Raw genomic sequence first — 21,757 nt, 5'->3', positions numbered from 1 at the left:
TGCTGATAACACACGGTCATGGGGATCACCAGGCTTCTTGGTTCACCAACCCCAGCTGCCGGTGGTGGTCCAGGCATAGCATCTCTCTTGACGCAGCCCCAGTCACCTCCCACCATCTCAGCATTGATTTCCCCACCCCCTGTATTGTATTTATGTATTTATTTATTGAACAATATGTTAGTGCAGCCATTACAAGCAGAAAGCACTTTCCCCAATCGATCGAACTGCCCAGCTAGCTCTAGCTCAGCATTGCCCTCTGAGTCATCACCAGGGTCAATTTAGATTTATATTCATGCTGATGAATAGGCTCTGCCTCTAATCCAATCAAAACTTGATCAGCAAATTAAAACTCAGCTTGTTGAGGCTGTTGAACCCAGGTGAGTTATGGAGGGAGCTGGAACAGCCCAGCTGGACAGTGGCATCCCACTCCTTCTAGGATCTGGTGTAGGGTGTTGTTCTTCCCCAGTGCCTCACAGCAAGAGGCAAAACACAAAAAGTGCATGGGCCAGAGAATCCCTCATTTGAAACTCATTCATCATGGGATGGTTTGGGTTTGGAAGGGCCTTAAAGTTCATCTCATTCCAATCCCCCTGCCATGGGCAGGGACACCTTCCACTAGACCTGGTTGCTCCAAGGCCCATCCAACCAGACCTCAAATACTTCCAGGGATGAGGCAGTCACAGCTTCTCTGGGCAGCCTGTGCCAGGGCCTTGCTACCCTCTCACTGAAGAATTTCTTCCCAATATCCCACCTAACCCTGCCCTCTGTCACTTTGAAGTCCTTCCCCCTTGTCCTGTCACTCCAGGCCTTGTCCAAACTCTCTCTCCAGCTCCCTTGGAGCCTCTTTAATCACCTGATTTTGCAAGTCCCTTCCTTTTTTCCAGGAACATTCACATGCTTTGCATCGCTGAGTACAGTTCCTTTGCATTTTCATTGGGCCCTACCCTTTCCTACAGGGTAATTTGCTTGGATGTCCCATTACCTGCAAATTGGATAGGTGCAATTAATAGCTGTGATTCCAGGAGTCTAGTTGATGGACAAGTGCTTGGAGGGGTCAGCACATCCCAAAAGCAGGAGATGCAATTGAAGGATGATTGGAAAGGAAGGCTGGATGTATGATGTGTTGTTATTAGACTAGTGCCAGTATTTTGGGCACAGCAGATTCTGCCAGGAAGTGATGATATCAGTGCTTATTATTAAACTTGAGTATCCCAGCCATCCTAAGAGCTATGGAAATGTTTCTTACCACAGGGAATATGGTGCAGAGGGTAATTCACAGAGAGAGCAGAGCAGTTCTGCCACCATCACCTGCTACACCACTCTCAGACCACTTTGCATCCAGCAGTTGTGGTCCTCTGCTCAACTTCTCATAGAAGGTCACTTCCCAGAGAAGAATGCTGAACATATAGGCAGTGGATAAAAAGGACTCTCTGAGTATCCAAGAGCACATGGAGGTGGTATCTGATGGAGTGCCTGAGAAGAAGCTCATTCAGTGTAGTCACTGAGGGCACAAAAAGCAGATGGATGGAGTTATGCACAAAATGACAAATCCTGTTTTACCATATGATTAATTCAGTACCTGTAGCTCATGGGCCACAATGTTGTGGATTAAAGTCCTACACTGGGACAAGGGATCATTTCCCTTAAAATGAGGCACATTCAGAGACCTGAAGGTATATCACAGTGAGCTAAAATTTAAGTAGAGGGATCTCTTTGGTGGTAATAGCCATGAGAATGGGGTCCAAGAAGGGTGGTTTGGCCATATCAGAACCTGTGATTCCAAAGACTTGAGTGATCCGTGAGGCTTAGCTGCCTGGTGGGGTGCTGGAAACCCTGATTGCAAGAATCACAGTAAGCCAGCTGCTAGGGCAAGATCATCAAAGGCTTCATTGAAGCATGTAATTTCTTGCCTGAAGGAGTTGTCCAGCCCTGTGGCTGCCCAGGGCAGTGGTGAAGTCCCCATCCCTGGAGGGATTTAAAAGCCATGATTCCATGATTCTATGATGTTCAGTAGGTAGATGTCCATCTCTAGTAGCCCAGAGGTTGTCAGTACAGGTCCCAGAAAAACAGCAGGACATAACTTGTCCCGCCATCTTCCATCCTGCACCTCCTGCTTTCATGGGGACCTCCTCTTCAAGGTCTTTGATGCAGTTCTCTTGATGACTGGGTTGACCACAGTAGCACCAAGTACTGGAGATGCAGGATGTTTCCAGAGGAATCCAGCACTAGATCTTCCAGAACAACTTAGCACAGATGAGTGACCTGTGCTAGGGCTTTCCCAACAGAAAGACTGGATGTGGTGCGTCTCCCTCTGTTCCACAGTCTTTGACAGATGGCACAGTGCCAGACAGATACTAAGGGTGGGTCTGTCCTACCTAGTGACCAAAGGTGGGAGAGCTTGGGTGGGTGGCCTGTGGCCACATTTATTCTGGATATCCCAGGACACACACTTGGCCTCATAGGGCTTTTCTTGCAGCCAGACCTTCCTTGCTTTGCATTTTGCTGCAGCCATAGAGGGCAGTGGTATAGGTCCAGGTTCTGAAACAGAGATGGTAGTGGAGCTAGGCATGCTAAGCAGCCCTTCCTAGAGCTGCTGAAGGAATTTCAGGATACATTTTGTGCCCTGTGCTTTTTCCATCTCCCTATATGAAGAACGACTGAGGGAGCTGGGGTTGTTCAGCCTGGAGAAAAGGAGACTCAGGGGTGACCTTATCACTCTCTGCAACTTCCTGAAGGGTGGCTATGGTGAGCAGGGGGTCGGTCTCTTTCTCCAGGCAACAACAGACAGAACAAGAGGACACAGTCTCAAGCTGCGCCAAGGGAGATACAGGCTAGAATTAAGGAGGAAGTATTTTACAGAAAGAGTGGTCAAATACTGGAATCATCTACCCAGGGCGGTGGTAGAATCACCATCCCTCGAAGAGTTTAAAAAAAGACTGGATGTGGCACTTGGTGCCACGATCTAGTTGAGGTGTTAGAACATGGGTTGGACTCGATGATCTTAAAGGTCTCTTCCAACCTAGAATTTCTGGGATTCTGTGATTCTAAGGTAGTCCAGAAGGATCTATAGGCTTGTTGTGGCACTCCTACATGGGATGTGCTCACTGATAGGGCCTTAAGGAGCAGTGTAGCAAGACAGTGTAGACATGTCTCTTCTGAACATGGAGCAGATATTTGGATCAGTGTCTTTTCCCTGGCATCACAGTGTCTGTTCTCAGATCATAGTGTGGCCAGGGAGTGCACTACCATGGAGGCCTGAGGAAGACACAGTGAGGTTGTCTCACTGGAACTGTACTGAAGATTGTGGGTTATCTCCCATGCTGATCCTTCAAACAAAAATCAAAACTACTTGGTGAACTGGGAGAAAACTCAGGCTCATTGAAGATATTTGTGTAATAGAGAGTGAGCATATGTGTGATGAAAGGCTTTTCTGGGCTGTGTGGCTTCCACTGCAGATGTCTGAAAGTAGATGTGGTGATCCACCATCAAGAAAGAATGTCAACCTGTTGGAACAAGTACACAGGAGGCCATGGAGATGCTCCAGGGGCTGGAGAGAGGCTGAGAGAGGTGGGGCTCTTCAGAAGAGAAGGCTCCAGGGAGACCTTAAGCCCCTGCCAGTATCTAAAGAGACTCCAAGAGGCCTCTAGAGGGACTTTGGACAAGGGCCTGGAGTGACAGGACAAGGGGGAGTGGCTTCCCATTGACAGAGGGCAGGGTTAGATGGGATATTGGAATGAAATTCATCCTTGTGAGTATGGTAAGGCCCTGGCACAGGTTGCCCAGAGAAGCTGTGGCTACCCCATACCTGGAAGTGTGGCTTAATTGGATGGAGCTTGGAGCAACCTGGTCTAGTGAAAGGTGTCCCTGCCCATGGCAGGGGGCTGAAATTAGATGAGCTTTAAGGTCCCTGTCTAACCCAAAGCATTCCAGGTTTTCATGATGCCCATCCTTAGTGCCTGTTCTAAGCCATCAGGTATGATCATGGCTGTACAATGCAACCCACTCAAGAACCTGTGCATTGCAGCTTCTGATGACTGAAAAGGTGAAGGGTCATAATTGGAAACTGCTGTTTGCAGAATGAGAGCCAGAACCTCTCAACCTAAATATTATAGAACAAACTATATAATCTAAATATTGATATAAATGAAGTATGGATATTAATGGAGTACAGATGTAAATGAGCTCTGTATGCCCACCAGGATTGCCTGAAAGGAGAGTGGAGCCAGGTGGGGGTCAGTCTCTTCTCCCAGGTAACAAGTGACAGGACAAGGGAAACAGCCTCAAGTTGCACCAAGGGAAGTTTAGGTTGGATATTGGAAGAATTTCTTCCCCAAAAGGGTTGTCCAGCTGTGGTGCAGTCTGCCCTGGGGACTGGCGGAGTTACCATTCTTGGAGGGTTCAAAAACATTTGGATGTTTGAGATAGGGATATAGTTTAGGGGGGAGTGATACCTAAGATTTTTAACTTTTTATATATTTGATATATTTGTAGCTTTGTAGATTGCTAAAGCATAGCTGTAGCTTCTAGTATTTTTCCTATCTTTCCTCCCTACATTTAGGAATGATAAGCTAGCCTTATAAACATACTCCTAAGTACTGTTTAGTCTTATTTCAAGAAGAGAACCAGCTACAAGGACATTCTCTTTTCCAGTCAGAATCTGGACCAGAGATAACAGAAGTGGGGCAAAAGAAACCTCTGGACTGCTTCCAATGGAGCAAGACCCTAGCAATTATTGTCTAACCAATTAACCTTTTAATTGGACAGTATATGATAAGCACACTAATCAACTAACCTTATAAAAAACGTAGAATTAATATATATACCATGTGCAGGTTTCACCACATTGTGTACCTGAAAGCTTTCAAGTAAAGATTTGCTTTTATATTCACTTTATATGTAAAGATATGTTTTTATATTCACTTTAACATTGTTGGAAAGATCTATTACATTTCCCAGGTATCAGTGAGTGACAGTACCGGGGGAACAGTTGGACTCAATGGTCTTAGAGGGCTTTTCCAACCTACACAATTCCATGATCCTATCTCCTGCCCCCAGTCTTGGTGCTGTGCTCACTAGAGGTGATTTTATACATGGTGAGGAGCACACCAGTGCTAGTAAAGAGCTGGCCTCTGCTATACCATGCTGAAATAATAAGATAACCACCTTTGATTCTGCTAATGCGTTTATAGGGTAAATGGAAGAGGAGCTTAAGTTAAATTCCAGATGTGACTTGACAAGCCACAGCCTGCAGGTACATGTCAGGCTGTGGCACACATCGCTGTCAGCCTGTGAGCCATGTCACTGGTGATGAATGCTAACAAATCAGTTACTGTCTAGTTGTCATGGGAAGCCTGCATGCTGAAAAAAAAAAAATTAAGAATTAACTGGCTTTAAGCTGCTTTCAGAAGGAGTGAGAAATTTAATTCTGACCTGATGATTGTTTGGATTCAGAAGCAGAGAGTGAGGACTTCCACACCAAAATGGCCTGGGCAGTGCATCCCATGTCCCACTGCAGCGTGCTCATAATGTGCAGCATTTACTGGCAGCTCAAAATCCAGCATGTGCTGGACTGATCCCCAGCTCCATGGGCAGCAGGGCAAGGGAGAAGCTTCTGACCCTCTGCTCCCCTCTGATAAGACCCCACCTGCAGAGCTGCATCTGGCTCTGGGGTCCATCCTCAGAAGTGTGGGAAGCTGCTGGAGCGACAAGGTGGAGTGGAGTGAAGCGGCTTGGATACACCAAGGAGGTGCTCTAAGGTCTGGAGCCCCTCTGCTCTGCCGACAGACTGGGAGAGCTGGGGTTGTTCAGCCTGGAAAAGGGAAGGTTTCAGGGACACCTTAGGGCCCCTTCCAGTGTCTGAAAGGGCTGTGAAGTTCAAGTCATAGAATCACAGGATTGTTTGGGTTGAGTGGGTCTTAAAGCCATGTCATTCCATCCCCTGCCATTGTCAGGGACACCTGCCACTAGATCAGTTTGCTCCAAGCCTCAGTCTGGCCTGGAACAACTCCCAGGGATGGGGCAGCCACGATTTCTCTGGACAACCTGTGCCTGAGCATCACCACCCTCAGAGATAAGAATTTCTTCCTGCTATCCAGTGTATCCTCTGTCAGTGGGAAGCCATTCCTGTTGTCCTGTCACTCCAGACCCTTGTCCAAAGTCTCTCTCCAGGACTTTTGGAGCTGCTTGAGGCCCTAAGGGGCTCTAAGGCCTCCCTGGAGCCTTCTCTTCTCCAGGCTGAACACCCCCAATTCTCTCAGCCTGTCTTCTAGAGTAAAGATGCTCCAACCCTCTGATTATCTTCAGAGCCTCCTCTGAACTGCTTGCTATGGGAGTTGTTTGCACTTCCTGTGGCAGGATGGCACCTTTAGTACCAGAGATGCAGGTGCTGTACAATTGCCTCCCAAAAACAGTGTAGTTTTGCTTCCCTTAGTCAGCAGATTGTTACAGTAATCTTCCTTTTTGCAGGGACAGGGGTGGCCTTGGAGCCAAGGTCTGTGTCTAGGAATATGCCTTGTGCTAGAAGCATGTTCTGTGCATGTCACCTCAGAAGGATTGCATATCTCTGCAGTGTCACCCCCTTCCTCCAGTCCCTCTCCCATATAATTCATTTTAACCTATGCTGGTGGAGCTCCATTTAATGAAATGTTCAGTTGTGGGTTAACTTCCCTGGAATGTTAACATTCCCAGGAATATTTGAAGAGGGCTTTCTGAGCACTTCTCAGTCTCTGAAGGGCTTCAATTCCTCATCTACGACTTCTACCTTACTTTCCTTCTGTTTTGTGACAGTGTGGTAAAGGCTCTGCTCACAGCTAATGCTGATCCAAACCTTGGGGATGATTTCAGCAATGTGTATGAGATTGCCAAAGAAAAAGGCCTCCATTCCTTGGAAGGTAAGATGGCTTGTGTGTAGCTACTGACATTTGCTTTTCAGCTCCCAAAATTTTGTTTCCTAATCTGACCTCATTGGGTTTTTTTAGAGCTTGTTTCATCTTCTTCCTTTTAAATGCAAAGTAATTGATGCTATTTGGGTGAATGTATGTCTGAAGAGGAAAGAAACATTACATAGATATTATATAGAAGCAATCCTTCAATTTACCAGAGATAAACTGGTTTTATATAGCCAGAGTAAAATACAAAGTCATAGATAGGAGTGTCATTCCATTCACTCACATGCAGCCACATCTTGGGGAAGGGGAAGGGTTCAGGGCAGTGTATTCCACCAGCAGCCTTAATCCAGATCTTATCAGGAGCTGTGAAATGCAGACAGACTTGGCCAATTGAAATAAAGCTAAATTTTGCAAGTGACTGCTGTTGGGTTTGGGCAGGCATCAGTATCAGCTCTCAGCCCTAGATGACTTTCCATGGAAACAAGGTCATTTTCTGCAGAGTCATGTCATCTCATTATGGATATTCTTGGCAGATCTCAGTTTCCATGCTCATCCCTTCATTATTCTCATCACTGGTTGATGCAGACTCAGAATCATAGAATCATGGGATGGTTTGGGTGGGAAGGGACCTTTAAAGCCCATCCAGTCCAACCCTCTGCCATGGCATGGATACCTTTCACTAGAGCAGGTTTCTCAGACACCTGCTTTGTTAATTCAGACCTATTTAAATTTCTCAGACAGTTTCCACTTTTCATGACAATAAATGGTGGTAAAATTTTCTTTGTTTTATGATTATCAGGATATGTCTGGATTCTAGGTGCCCAGCTGTGCTTTGCAGCTGCCAGTTGCATGTTCAGAGATTCTTCTGTTCCTCATGCTGGCTTTCAGGGATGATAGTAGAACTCAACCCCCCTAAAATATCCCTGTCTTTCCTTCCCCATCCCAGAAGCCTTTTCTCTATCCAGGCACTCTGCTGACCTGCCAACCTCACCTCTGAGCTGGCAGACCATGGGGTGTTTCCCAGACATCCCCCTTGCCCTGCCAGAGCCCAGCCAGCTACTGGGAGTTGCATTCCCAGGTACCCCTGCATCCACAGTGGCTGCTTTTGTGTGCTCTGACTTGTTTGGAAGTTAAACCTTGTTCCTGCTGCTCTGGGAGGAAAATGGGAGGAAGTCACACAGTTTGTCCAGAGCCTCAGTCTGCACAGCATGGTTTGCAGAGCCTGAGTCATAGAGTCACAGAATAGAATAATGGAATTATTTCAGTTGGAAAAGCCCTTCCAGACCATAGAGTCCAATCATTCTCCCAGCACTGCTGAGGCCACCACTGAACCGTGTCTCCAAGTGTCACATCGTCATGACTTTTAAAGCCCTCCATGGATGGGCAGATGGTGCCGGGGCTTAACAACCCTTTCCATGAAGAAATTTTTCCCAATATCCATCCTGAATCTCCCCTGGCACAGCTTGAGGACATTTCCTCCTGTTCTGTCCCTTGCTCCTTGGGAGTAGAGCCTGACCCCCACCTGGGTCAACTGAGTTCCCCCTGAGCCTCCTTTTCTCCAGGCTGACCTCCCAGCTCCCTCAGCCACTCCTCACCAGACTTGTGCTCCACACCATTCCACAGCTCCATTGCCCTTCTCTGGACATGCTCCAGCCCCTCAATGTCCTTCTTGGAGTGAGGGATCCAGAGCTGAGCCCAGGTGTGGCCTCAGAGCACCCAGCACAGGGTCACTTCCCTGGTCAGGCAGCCACACCATGGGTGCTGCTGAAGCACAGGGACATTATCCACAGGCCTGTCTGTGCTTTTGGCTCGGTGCTCAGCTCTGTGAAAGCCTAATGAAGGTGTAATATTTGAACCGTTCATAAAGCACAGGTTGAGTTAAGAAGATGGAGCAGTGAGGCGACAGCTTTGACAGGGCATTATTCTGTATTTTTAAAAGCTCCCTGCTCTCATCCCTCACTGTGACCCACCCGTGCAGCAGACCTACTTCTTGATGGGAGAGAGAGTGTACATAGATCATATCCCTATAGCAGGGAATGTAAAATGTATGAAACTGCATTAAAAAATGAGCAATAGAATGCCAATACATAATGCATGTACATAGACTTTATTTAAGATAAAGTGTATCAACCAAGAAAGTTAATTGTTTTTGTCTGCATTCATCCCTCTCTAATGTTATATATTTTGGGGTGAAGAAAAGATAAGGCCACTCCATGAGAAGTTGCATTAATTCTTTGGTTGACATGTTTTATTAAAAAGAATAAATTCAGTTGCGTTTTTAAAAAGAGAGAGAGAAACTGCCTTTGTTTTTTCCTTATTTTTAGACATTTACATATTTCGTGTATAAATATTTTTTCATAAAAACATCCAAATCGAGAGGGTGTGCTCCACAACCACTGCACAAAATATATTACAGACATTTATATGGATGGCAGGAAGGGAGACAGAGGGCTGAAAATTTCCAGGCACCCAGTGATGGATGGTGGACGAGGCTTCCCCTGACGCTTTATTGAGTTTCCGATGATTATCTTTCTCAGAGACATTTTTTACAGATGACGGCCGAGCTGTCACAACGGACCATGGGGGAAAAAAACCAACAATAATAACACTTTAATCTCTTTACTGCGCTGCTCCCTAGTATCTCAGATTCATCTTCCCTGACGCACGCAGTTCATTATCCTGCTCCTCCCTGGGTAGGAAATGACGACAAATAAATATACATACTCACCCTGTGTGCTTGGAGAAAGGACCCAGGGAAGGAAAGGAGCCAGGGCATTAATTGATCTTCCTGGAGGGACTGTGGTTCATTAGTGGAGATGCTGGGCTCGGACAGCATCAGGTATTCATCACAGTGTTTCTCTCTTTGGAACTTTTCAAATCTCCTAGAAATCTTTTGATGGTTCTTAGGAGGGACTGTGAAGAAGTTCCTGCAGCCCATCGGTTTTCCAGCTCTGCTTGCTTTGCCATAGTACAGTATGAGGTGCTCAGAGCACTTGGGAGCTCTCCCTGCCCCTGGATCTGGGTCTGATGAGTTTTGGGTACAGACCCTTTCACCAAGGAGTTGGACACACCTCCAGGAGCAGAATTTGGCCCACCAGTGGGTGGTGTTCATTTGAATGGAGACAGCATTCACCAATTCCACCATCACTCATGCTCCAAGGTGGGACAGGGTATTTATGGGTCCTTCCTCTGGGCAACCTGGGCCATTGTCTCACCACCCTCACAGGGAAGTTTTTCTTCCCAATATTCAATCTTACACTGCCCACTGTCAGTTTGAAGGCATTCCTACTTGTCCTGTCACTATCTGCCCCTGTAAAAAGTCACTCTCTCTTATATTTTTTGCTGATGACTAAAGCAAAGAGTTTAAAATCCAGGTTTTCTAAAGCCTGATCCTTAAACCAGCCACAGGAGAGCAGGGGTGCTGCAGACCCTTCATTTAGAGCCATGCCCTGCTGAGACACATGGACTTACGTGCTGGAGACTCTCAAAATCAGGAATTTGCTTAAAGGTCACGCCATAGTGAGGCAGCATTCATTCCTGTCACAGCTTCCCTTCTGTTTGCTAAAAACATTGTTTAGATTAGATGTTGGGAAGAAATTCTGCCCTGTGGGAGTGGCAAGGCCCTGGCACAGGTTGCCCAGAGAAGCTGTGACTGCCCCATCCCTGGAAGTGTTCAACACCAGGCTGGACAGAGCCTGGAGCAGCCTGGTCTTGTGGAAGGTGTCCCTGCATATGGCAGGGGGATAGAACCAGATGAGCTTTAAGGTCTCTTCCAAGTCAAGCCATCCTGTTACCCTACAATAAATGGCTGGGAAAAGGCTGAGGTCTTCACTCAGGTGCTGTCCACCCACCTCCTCCCCTGCCTGGGCACTGTGTGGGCAGTCACTGGGATACATGGAAACCACGTTGTCCTTATCTCTAATGCTGCTCAATGGAGTGGGGGCAGTGCCCACCAGAAACACCCACTGGGATCCTGGTGGTTCCAGAAGAGGTCACAAAGCCCTTAAGAAGCTTCCTGCCTGGTGAGGGGTGGTGGGTCCATGCTGCTGCTGCACGTGAGCAGTTCTGTAGTTCTGTCAGTGAGCTGAGCTTTCACTTTCTGTGCCCTGCAGTCCTTGTCACCCGGGAGGATGACTTCAACAACCGTCTCAACGTCCGAGCCAACTTCAAGGGCTGCACAGCTCTGCACTACGCCGTTCTGGCTGATGACTACCTGACAGTCCAACTGCTGCTGGATGCAGGTGAGTTTTGTAGTTCCACCCAGCACATGGGCCTGGAGCACTTCTGAGTCAGCCCATCCTACAAAACTGTCAGGTTCAGACACGGGCCACACTCTGTCATTGTCACAATTTGGTGTGAATTGCTGTTTGCTTTCATCTCTTTGCTTTTTAGTTTCTGCGTTCCCGTTCATTTCCAGTGGTTTTTCTCCGTGTGCTTTTCGTGGCTCTTCTCACCTTAGTCATTGAGTTTTCCCTTTCCTCCTGCAGTTAAACATCCAGGGAATCATAGAATCCTGGAATGGTTTGAGTTGGAAGGAACCTCAAAAATCATCCATTTCTAACCCTCTGCCATGGGCAGGGACACCTTTTACTAGACCTGGTTGCTCTAAGCTGCATCCAACCTGGCCTGGAGCACTTCCAGGGATGAGGCAGTCACAACCTCTGTAGGCAACCTGTGCCAGGGCCTTGGCACCCTCAGAGGGCAGAATTTCTTCTCAATATCCCATCTAACCCTGCCCTCTGTCAATGGGATGCCACTCCCCCTTGTCCTGTCACTCCAGGCTCTTGGAGCACTCTCCAGCTCTGTTTGAGCCTCTTTAGACACTGGCAGGTGCTCTAAGGTCTCCCTGGAGCATTCCCTTCTCCAGGCTGAACACCTCCCAGTCTCTCAGCTGTCTCCTTGGAGAGCCCTTGGAGAGTTTCTGTGACCTCCTCTGCCCTCACTCCAGCAACTCCACACCCTTCCAGTGTTGGGAGCTCCAAAGCTGGACTGGGTGCCCCCTATGCCCCGACTGGTCTCTGTTTAGTATTTTTTCATTTCCCACCTGCAGTATTTATATATAGTCAAGCCATCTGTCATACCCCTCATGTCCCTTTGTGGAATGGAAAGGTCCCCACTACACCAAGAATGGATCTGCTCTGTGGCCAGGGCACAGGATAGGTGCTGGTACCCAGATGGAATGGAGGACACTCAAGTACTGTTGGACCAGGGCAGTGCAGCTCTTGTGAGAATTGGTCAGAATTATGCAGTTACTGGTCCTCCTGGTTAAATCACAGGGCCCTTCTCCTCACAGAATCTTCTCTTGTATGCTCACCTGGGTAACCTGTTCAGTGCTCAGCTGTCTTCATGGGGAAAAAGCTTTTCAGCACTAGTTGAGCAGAATGAGAAGAAGCACTTTGCCAACAGAACAGGAATGTGCTGCCCTGGCAAGGGTTTTTATACGTACCCTCCTGCTGTTCCTTCTGGGATGATATTTGTGACTCTTGTGCTGTTCTCCAGAGCTGGCATCTGCTTAGTGTGTACCTGCACATGCTCAGTGTGCCAGACCACCAAGCTGGTCTATAGTTCTGCTTTCATCCAGATGTGATGTCCTTTGTCCCCAGCATTCCTTCTCCTCCAGCAATTTCAACAGCTCTCCTCCTGCAATGTCCCCAGCGTCACCTGGAGATGAGCCAGCCACAGCAATGCTGTCCCTGCCTCAGGTGTCTGCTGCCAGCAGCCAGGTGGAACATAAAGTGGTCACCTGTCACAGCCTGGCCCTACAAAGACAGGCTCACTAGGGTCTGGTTGGCCAGATGCTGATTTTTGCAAAGATTTGAGAAATGTTGTAGTCTTTGTGATGTGGACATCTCAGAAGTTAATTCTAGGGAAGCACACAAGTATGTAATGGTATGACATGGTCTCATAAGGCTCATTCTTTAAGAAAGCAGCTAAAAAGATAATAGAAAGTACCATCTGTGATGGTAATGTCCCCAGATGGGATGAGGAAAATTAATTGTGGCAACATTGAACCTTGATACTCATCTGTATTATGTACTTATTATCTTTCACAAATAGAAATATAAGAGTGAAAGGATGAGATTCTGTAGCACTGAACTCCAGGTCAGAGTTTCCCTGGGAGCCTTACAGATACTAGAGCCCAGCTCCTGGCCATAAATTAACCCAAAACCAAAGGAACCAATGAAAGAAAATCTGTTGCAAAGGCAGGGCTCCTTGCAGGGAAGAGAGCTGAAAAAGCAGGCAGCTGCTCAGGAAGCTGTGGGAGTGTGTGGACATGGTGACTGGGAAGTTTTCAGACAAAAATACTGCCCCCCCTAAGTGGGGTCCACTGCATTTTTCTGACATAGAAGCCCCCTCAGTGTGGGCATTGTGTGAACACAGAACCTGGCACGGTCTCAGAGCATATGACTGACTGCATGTCTGTTCCATGGGCCAGCAGCCCCTGCTCTGCAGTCACTTGGCCACGGGCACTGACGATCAGAAGGTATCCCAACAAGACCTCTGGGATCCCACAGCTGTGGCAGGGATGCCCACAGGAGGAGCAGAGCAGAGTGGAGCAGGCTTTACCTGCTTGAGCAATAGGTTGTGAATGCCCAGACTTGGAAGGGCTTTGTGGGAGAGTGCAGGGGGCTCTGGAGTGTTACAGAGAGTGGGAGTGGGGTTGAAGGGCTGGAAAAGTCCTTGTCACAGCAGTATTGGGAACAGATCAATGCAGAGAGTCTGTACTGGAGGCTGGAGAGTGTTTGACAAATGTCATGGTGTGAATCATAGAATCACAGAATGGTTTGGACTGACCATTCCCAGCTCTCCCAGCCTGTCTCTGGAGCAGAGGGGCTCAGCCCTCAAAGCACCTCTGTGGCCTTCTCTGGACTCACTCCAGCATTTCTAGATCCTTCTGTTGTTGGACCCCAGAGCTAGAGGCAGCACTGCAGGTGGGTTCTCACCAGAGTGGGGCAGAATCACATGGAATAGCATTTTCTACAAAGATACCTGCTTCTCATTTCTGCCTTGGAAGGGCTCCTTGCATGGCACATATTATCAGCTGATTGAAAGTACCAGGGCAGCTCCTTGGTTACCCTAAGTACAGGTAAAAGATGGATGTGAATAACTGAAGTTGGCCCTAAAGAATTTTTCCATCCTGAATAAATCATTGTAAGGAGTAAGTCCACCTTATTTCTCCAGTTGTGCCCTGCTTAGCTCTCCAAGTACCCTTCCAATCCAGGCCTCACTTCACAGAGGCAACTGTTCTTTATGTTCCAGAGATATTTCTGTGTCTGTCCTGGAGCCACTGCCATCCCTGTGAATGGCCCTTTCTCTGCCTGGTGCCCACAGAGAGTTCTTTGTTAGCAGCAAAGTGTCTCAGCTTGAAAGAACTCCCTTGGATCTCTGGAAAAAAAAGCATTTAACAATCTGTGGGACTGTGTTTGTTTGGGTACAAATGGAAGGATTGTGTGAAATCAAAGTAAAAATTCAGAATTTAGCCAGAAGATGTGATGCTCACTCATCACTGTTCCATTCTTAGTCAAGCCCCACAGAAATCCTTCTGGATCCTGCTCAAGAGCCTCAGAGTTCATTTCCAAGCGGAAATCCTTGTCTTGTAGAGCATGATCCCAGTGCTCAGATCCTGGAGACAGCAACACACCGGTGGGAATCTCCATTTGGCAGTGGTGACATTCCCATTGGAGCTCCTCCCAAGGTTGAGTTCACAGTGTTCCTCAGATTAATAATCCGTGTTCACCATCCACAATACCCACTTACCCTTTGCAGTCATGGTTTACGGTGCAGATTTATGAGGATTATTTGCTAAATGTAATAAACTTCACCTTTCTGTCAGGTGGTCTCTGAGCTGCTGGGGTGACAGCAGACCCTTCCCTGCCCTTTCAGCCAGTTTTGGGTGCTGGAATTGGATTTCCTGATGGGTGCATGATAGAAGGATTTCAGGGCATTCACTGGAGGTGTTCCCCTCCTCCCAAAGCAGGGCATCCCTGCCTCCTGGTCAGTGTAATCTGGGATGAATACATGGCCAAGGGTCTTGGTGTGGATATCAAGCCCCGTTCAGCCCTTTGTGAGGGTAATGCCCCTGTGCTGCCATTGACATCGCACACACAGGGTGGCTCCTGGTTGCTGACATGGAACAGGCTCCCCTTGATCCCTCCCTACACCTGCCTTTTACTAACTCTCCATTTACTCTAACTTCTCTGGCTGGTGCTCTGCCCTGGGGCCAAAGCCATTAACTGCCCAGCCCCTCTCTGCTCCAGCCACTTCCCGACCCCCCTGTTGTTTTTAAGGGAAGCCCCCTGCACTTGCCCCTCACCCCACATCCCTGGCCTTTTGTGGCCCATTCAGTGACTCGCTTGACCCCTCCAGGACCTTACAGCCCTTTGGTCAGCATGTGTGTGCCCAGCAGACCGCGAGATGAAGTGGCAGCTCTGTTGTCCTTTCGGGCAGTTGTTGGTGACATTTCACAGTCCCCTGACCTGAGGCGACACCGTAAATGTCGGTGTTTGGGGAAGGGGTGGGTGAGCGCTCGCATCCGCACCGTGCACCAGTTGCTACTGCAGGCACAATTGATTCCAGGGACTTTGTGTTTAGCTCAGAGGAAGGCAGGCAGGGTCACCAGCTTGCTGGTGACAGAAATCCCCTTGTTTTAGAGGGAGCTTTTATTATGTCAGTATTTAAGTGATATAGCAGTATTAAAAGGTGCAGCTTTCTGGCAATGGTGTAACCCTGCCGTGGAGCATAGCCAACATCAACCTCCCTTCTACAAACAGTTCTGCTCCAGAATCTGTTGCTGAAATGCAGGGAGGCACTGATTCATGTGTCCAGAGTCATGGAGACTGTTCAAGGGCTGGAGCCCCTCTGCTCTGGAGACAATCCAGGAGAGCTGGAGTTGTTCACCTTGGAGAACAGAAGGCTCCAGGAAAAATTTAGAGCACCTGCCAGTACCTAAAAAGGCTCTAAAATAGCTGGAGAGGGACTTTGGATAAGTGCATGGAGTCACAGGACAAGTCAGGGATATTAGATATTAGATGGGATATTGGGAAGAAATTCTTCCCTGTGAGGATGGTGAGGCCCTGGCACAGGTTGCCCAGAGCAGCTGTGGCTGCCCCATCCCTGGGAGTGTTCCAGGCCAGGTTGGGTAGGTCTGGAAGCAACCAGGTATTGTGGAAGGTGTCTCTGCCCATGGCAGGGTGATTGGTATGAGGTGGGCTTTAAGGTCTGTTCAGCCCAAACAATCTTGTGATTCTGTGAATCAGAGCTAGGGACAGCACTGCTGCTGCTCAGGGATTTGCCCTGCAGGTAAATGGTCCTTCTCCCAGTATGAGAAACTGTCCCCTTTTCACAGCCTTGTGCTGGGAAGAGTTGTCATAGCTGTGGTAACCTTTCAGTAAATTAAAGTTACACTAGACAGAGCTCAGAAGAAGATGCTGCAGGAATCGTCTTAGGTTGGAGCTTACAAAATGCAAAATCAGAATATTGTGAGCACTTGCTTATGTATACACCTGAAAAACCAAGCACAGGAAGAAGCGTAGAAGCAAGGTTCCCCTGGCATGTAGCAGCTCAGCTGCCATTTTTCTAGGATCTCAAAATTAATTTCCAAGTGCTTTTTCTAGGTGTGTTTGGTGTGTGTGTGTTTGTCTATGTAGCAAGGGGTTGTCTGAACTGTCATCTGCTGACATGTGGAAGTGTTGTTTCTGCATGGTTGTTTGGCAGTGCACTGTTCTGTGCTGCACATAGGTGGGTAGGGGCTTGTATTTCCTACCCTTGCCTAAAAACAGAGCAGTTCCTTCAGAGATTGACCCATGCCAGTTCCTGGGACTTCCCCTCTCTCTATCACCACTGCAGAAACCAACACCTGCCCTTCTGCCAAACCTGAGCAGGCTCCACATGTTCCCCATTCTCTCCTGTACTCTCCTCATCCCTGACTGCCCTGCTTTCTATTTCCCATCTTTAGGAATCATCCCCTCTGCTCCCAGCTCCTCCTAGAGCCAGCACACAGGCTGACCAGGCTGTTACTGCATTGGAAATGCCTCCTACAGTTCATCCACAGGGGGATCACATGAGCACAAAATGGTTTGGGTTGTAAGGGACCTTAAAGGTCTTCTCATTCCACCCCACTGCCTTGGGCAGGGACACCATTAAATCCATTAATTTAGATTTCTCCAACCCCATCCAAGCTGGCCTTGAACATTTCCAGGGATGGGGCAGCCACAGCTTCTCTAGGCAACCTGTACCAGGGCCTCACCAACCTCACATGGAAGAATTTCTTTCTGATACCCAATCTAACCCTGCCCTCTGTCCATGGGAAGCCGTTCCCCCTTGTCCTGTCACTCCTTGCCCTTGTCCAAAAGTCCTCTTCAGCAATTTTGGAATCTCTCATCTCTAATTAGATGTGAAAGAGAGAGAGAAAGAAATGAACATACATTTGTGAAAACATTTTAGCTGAAGCTGCAATAAGCTGGTCTGCTGAACTCGATTTGCTAGTAAATTTAGCCCAGTGCATTTGTTCATAATGTTGTGCACTCATCTCCTCAGTCCAATGTAATTGCAGATCTTGTGAGTAGAGTGAGTGATGGGTAAACAGATTATGGAGCCAGCATTGCAAGGGATGGGCTTTGGACATCAGAAAGCAAAAGGGCTTATGGTATTCTCTGGAAAAATCAGGTTCTAATTAATTGGGTTTTTTTAACCCAATTAATTTCTTATTAACTACTGCTTAATATATCTTGGAGTGTTTTCTGTTGCATCCCAGATTAAAAGGGTCCATTCTTCCAGAGGGAGAGTAAAGGATATCCCTAGAGAGTAGGCTCTCAGGTCCCCAGCAGCCACTTCCAGAGAGGAGAGAGCTTTGGTTTTAACACATCCAGAGAAAGTAACATTGAGGTTTTGCTGCAGTCAGCAGTTACCACAGTAAAAAAGAGCTCAGGGCAGAACTCCTCCCTCTCTTCAACTCCCTGAAAGGAGGGTGGAGTCAGGTGGGGGTCAGGCTCTTCTCCCAGGTAACAAGCAACAGGATTAGAGGAAACTGCCTCGAGTTGTGCCAGGGGAAGTTTAGTTTGGATATGGGGAAATTTTCTTCCCCAAAAGGGTTGTTCAGGCTTGGCACAAGCTGCCCAGGGCAGTGTTGGAATTCCCATCCATGGAGGGATTTAAAGGCCTTGTGGGTGTGGCACTTGGGGACATGGGTTGGTGCTGAGGGAGTGGTTGGACTTGATGGTCTGGCAAGGCCAGAAAATTCCATGAAACTATTCTATGACTCTATGACAGACTCTGTAAACCACTCTGTGCTGAGTAAGGCTCTGCACAACCTGTGTGGTTTCCTCTTGTTTTTCCTTTAGAGTGGCTGGGACAAGGTTTAGCTTACAAGCAGGTCAGAGCCTACAAATGCAGCCTCTGTGGGTGCAGCTGTCCCAGGAATGCACGTCCCAGTGGCTGGCTGGGCCCTTTTTGGTGAGTCACAGGCATGGTAGCTGTCCTGGCTGGTCTGTGATGGAGGTTTGCTGCCCTGACCAGCTGTCATGCCAGAGTGCCTGACATCTCTCTCCCTCTCCATGCTCATATTTACAAGGGAATGGGATAAATTCCGTATTGATTCCTTCTGTTGCACTGTAAATTTTGCAAAAGATGATTAAATAGTGCAATAGCATCTGCGAGTGCCGAGGCTCAATATGTTCTGGGCCGGCGTATCGATCCTTCGTCTGACCGCAGCCAGTTCCACTCCCTGCCATGCCAGACCAGTAATTAAAATCCTATGAAACTGGGATTTAGAAACCAATCATATCCCAGCATCGAGGCATCCAGCATCCCACTGTGGTGAGAGCAATAAGAGTCCAAAGTGCCAGCACATTTCTGTCTGTGTTGAAGCACTTAGGAATAGTTTTCCCTTAGGACAGGGGAGTAAACAGATCCCTCTTGAAGTGTTTCTGGGACAAACTTGTCAGTGACAACATGTTTGGAATGATCTTAAGAGCTCTGCACACGTGGGTATAGGGAGAAAGGGTGATGGATATATAGGAAGAATATGATTTTGTAGTTTCCTCTCTCTTACCTTACAAAACAAGAGTCAGGAGTCAGGTGGATTTTTTTCACATGCAGTTGTCAGGTAGGTGTAGACCAAATTACACTCAGGCTCCAATAAAGCCAAAGTGAAAGGTGCACACATTTAAGACATTTATTAATTCTTGCCCTATTTCTTTATTGCAACTTTCCCATTTGCCATAGAATCAGAGAACAGTTTTGGATTGGAAGCGATCTTCAGGCTCGTGTTGTTACAAACCCTCACCATGGACAGGACACCTCTCAATAGATCAGGTTGCTCCAAGTTCTGTCCACCCTGGCCTTGATCTTTATCACTTATGGAAACTCACCATCTCAGGCTGATTTCCAGCTTCTAATAAGGCTCCTAGCTTTCATTCCTAAAGAAGGGGCTTCTTTTAAATTCTTTTTTACCTGTGGGTTTTTTACATTTAATTTGCCAGAGCAAATACTTCATTGGATTTTCTTCATCCACCCTGGGTTTGGAAGGATGATGGTGTGGTTTCTCCCTTTAGGAGAAGGTCCTAACTCTTCACATGTTAAGGACTTTAATAAATATTATGGGTTTCTTCAGTCTTTACATCTATGTTTCTGACAGTTATCTGCTGGTGGGCTGCTGCTTTCTTTTGGGCAAGATCCACGTTTTCCCCTTGTGGTACAAAGCTCCTTGGCAATGGATTCTTTGCTGGATTTTCTGGTGAGGAAGTTCGGCATGAACATGTGTCCCATTGCAGTGTGATACTTAGGAGCTGAGGTTTGGAGAAAGCCTTTTGCTTTGTCCAAGGCTGAATTGAAGCTTGCACCTTGTCTTGGAAGCTTTCTGACTGCCAGAGCTCTTAGTCTCTGGTTTCCACCAGTTTAACAATTTGTTGGTGTTTTGCTCTTTATCCTTGCAGTCCCTGAGCTAGTTTTCTGTGTGTTGCAGTGCCCTTCAGTGTCTCAGAGGAGTGACCTTCATGCTGTATTTTCCCTGTTTGGTCAGGGCATTTCATTCATTTAATCCTGTGTCACTGGCTCATACAATTGCCTTTCTTACCTTCATTTTGTTTCCAGTCTTTAACAGCTGACCTCACCACTCCACCGGTGGGGCTCAGTCCTTTCCTGCAGTCCAGTTTACATGCTACTTCGACCAGTCTCCCCCTTTGCCTCTGTTCCAGCTTATACATCCTGGTCCTGAGACTATTGTGTCTGTCCAAGTACATAAAGATTTGTGTTCAGTCTGGTTCACAAGGTTTGGGAGCCCTGGTTAAGCTGCACCTCCAAGAGGACCTCTCCTTGCTGGTTGCTACCTGCCCTTGTCAGCATCTGACCTTCATCTCAGACCTCTGGGTATCTGCTTTTCCATGTAAACTGTACTCCAGAAATGTCTAATTCTTAGTTAAGTCTGAATCCTTCCTTCACAGAATCACATAATGATTTGGAAGGGACCGTAAGATCATCCAGTTCCAACCTCCCACCATGGGCAGGAACACCTTCCACTAGAACAGGTTGCTTTAAGACCCATCCAATCTGGCTGGACAGATTTAGGTTGGAAAGACTTCTTGTGCTTTGAGAGTGAGGCCAAGGACCAAGGGAGCACCGATTTTGTTCTCTAGAGCTCTGTGAGGGCTGCTGCCAGCCCAGGGCTGTGTGTTAGGCAGTACTTGATGTGGTGGAACTGGAGCTGCTGTAGGTGCAGTGTGTGTGCCCAGGTGGACAACAGGACCAAGGGGATCTTGGCTTGTGTCACCAATAGTGTGGCCAGCAGGACCAGGACAGTGACTGATCCCTGTACCAGGCACTGGTGAGGTCACACCTCAGATCTTGGCATCAGTTTTGTGCCCCTCATGGTAAAATTGGAGGTTCAGGTGTGACCTTCTCAGTCTCTACTACTACTCAAAAGGAGGTTGTAGCCAGGTTCTCACAGGCAACAAGTGACAGGACAAGAAGAAACGGCCTCAAGTTGCACCAGGGGTAGTTTAGGTTTAATATTAGAGGAAATTTCTTCCCTGAAAGTGTTGTCCAGCTGTGGCACAGGCTGCCCAGGGCAGTGGTGGAGTCCCCATCCCTGCAGGAACTTAACAGATGTGTAGATGTTCCACGTGGGGACATCCTGGTCTAGGGTGATGGCTGCTCCCTGTGTCCATTTCCAGCACCCACAGCAGCAACCACCATGGCTTTGGTACTTCCAGGCTCCTCTTTCTGAGATTTTGTGCCCTTCAACAGAAAAAAAGAGTTTATTTCCCATTCACTTTTGGGATATTGGATCCAGCAGAGTCTGCTGCAGGGAAAGGGATGCTCCCCAAGTCCCCTCAGTGTGCTGGAGCACAGGATGGGTCCAAGGCAGTGACCTAGGCAGAATGGGTGCTCACAGAGCCTGGTTAAAATCTTGAGGTACTCCTGGTGCAGGAGGAGAGAGAAGGGGAGCAGAGAAGCAGAGAGAAGTGCCCTCAAGGTTCATCCTTGCTGCCTGTACCCAGACCTTGCCTGTACCTGTCCTGCCAGGAGCCAAGTGTGCTCAGACCCTCCACTCAGGACAAGCTCAGTGCTGGGGTTCTATATTGGAGAGAATAGCTTTATACTGGAGAAAATGGCTTTATACTGGAGAGAATGGCTTTGTACTGATTCAATGGCTTTATACTGGGGAGAATGGCATCCCTGTTCAGGGCAGGAGGGTAGGAAATAAATGGCCTTTATGGTCTCTTTGGACTCAAACCACTCAGCAATTCTGTGATTCTATGAATGGTTTTATAGTGGGGAAAGTGACTTCATATGGGGAGAACAGCCTTATACTGGGGAGAGTGGCTTTATGCAGTGGCTGTATTATGTAGGTAGGGATTTGTATCTACTCTGAA

The 21,757-nt window shown here is 47.7% G+C and overlaps 1 protein-coding gene across 1 annotated transcript in view; it reads left to right on the top strand.

Moving 5' to 3' along the window:
- Positions 1-21,757, top strand: part of CLPB (ClpB family mitochondrial disaggregase) — a 74,617-nt gene that overhangs the window by 21,056 nt on the left and 31,804 nt on the right. The window contains exons 4-5 of the mRNA XM_005487151.4: positions 6,787-6,890; positions 11,000-11,128. Coding sequence (XP_005487208.2) covers positions 6,787-6,890; positions 11,000-11,128 — 233 coding nt within the window. The remainder of the gene's footprint in view (positions 1-6,786; positions 6,891-10,999; positions 11,129-21,757) is intronic.

Source organism: Zonotrichia albicollis, chromosome 2 (assembly GCF_047830755.1).
Source record: "Zonotrichia albicollis isolate bZonAlb1 chromosome 2, bZonAlb1.hap1, whole genome shotgun sequence".
Lineage (NCBI taxonomy): Eukaryota > Metazoa > Chordata > Aves > Passeriformes > Passerellidae > Zonotrichia > Zonotrichia albicollis.
Note: the sequence above shows the minus strand (reverse complement) of the source record. Positions and strands in the feature narration are given on the sequence as shown.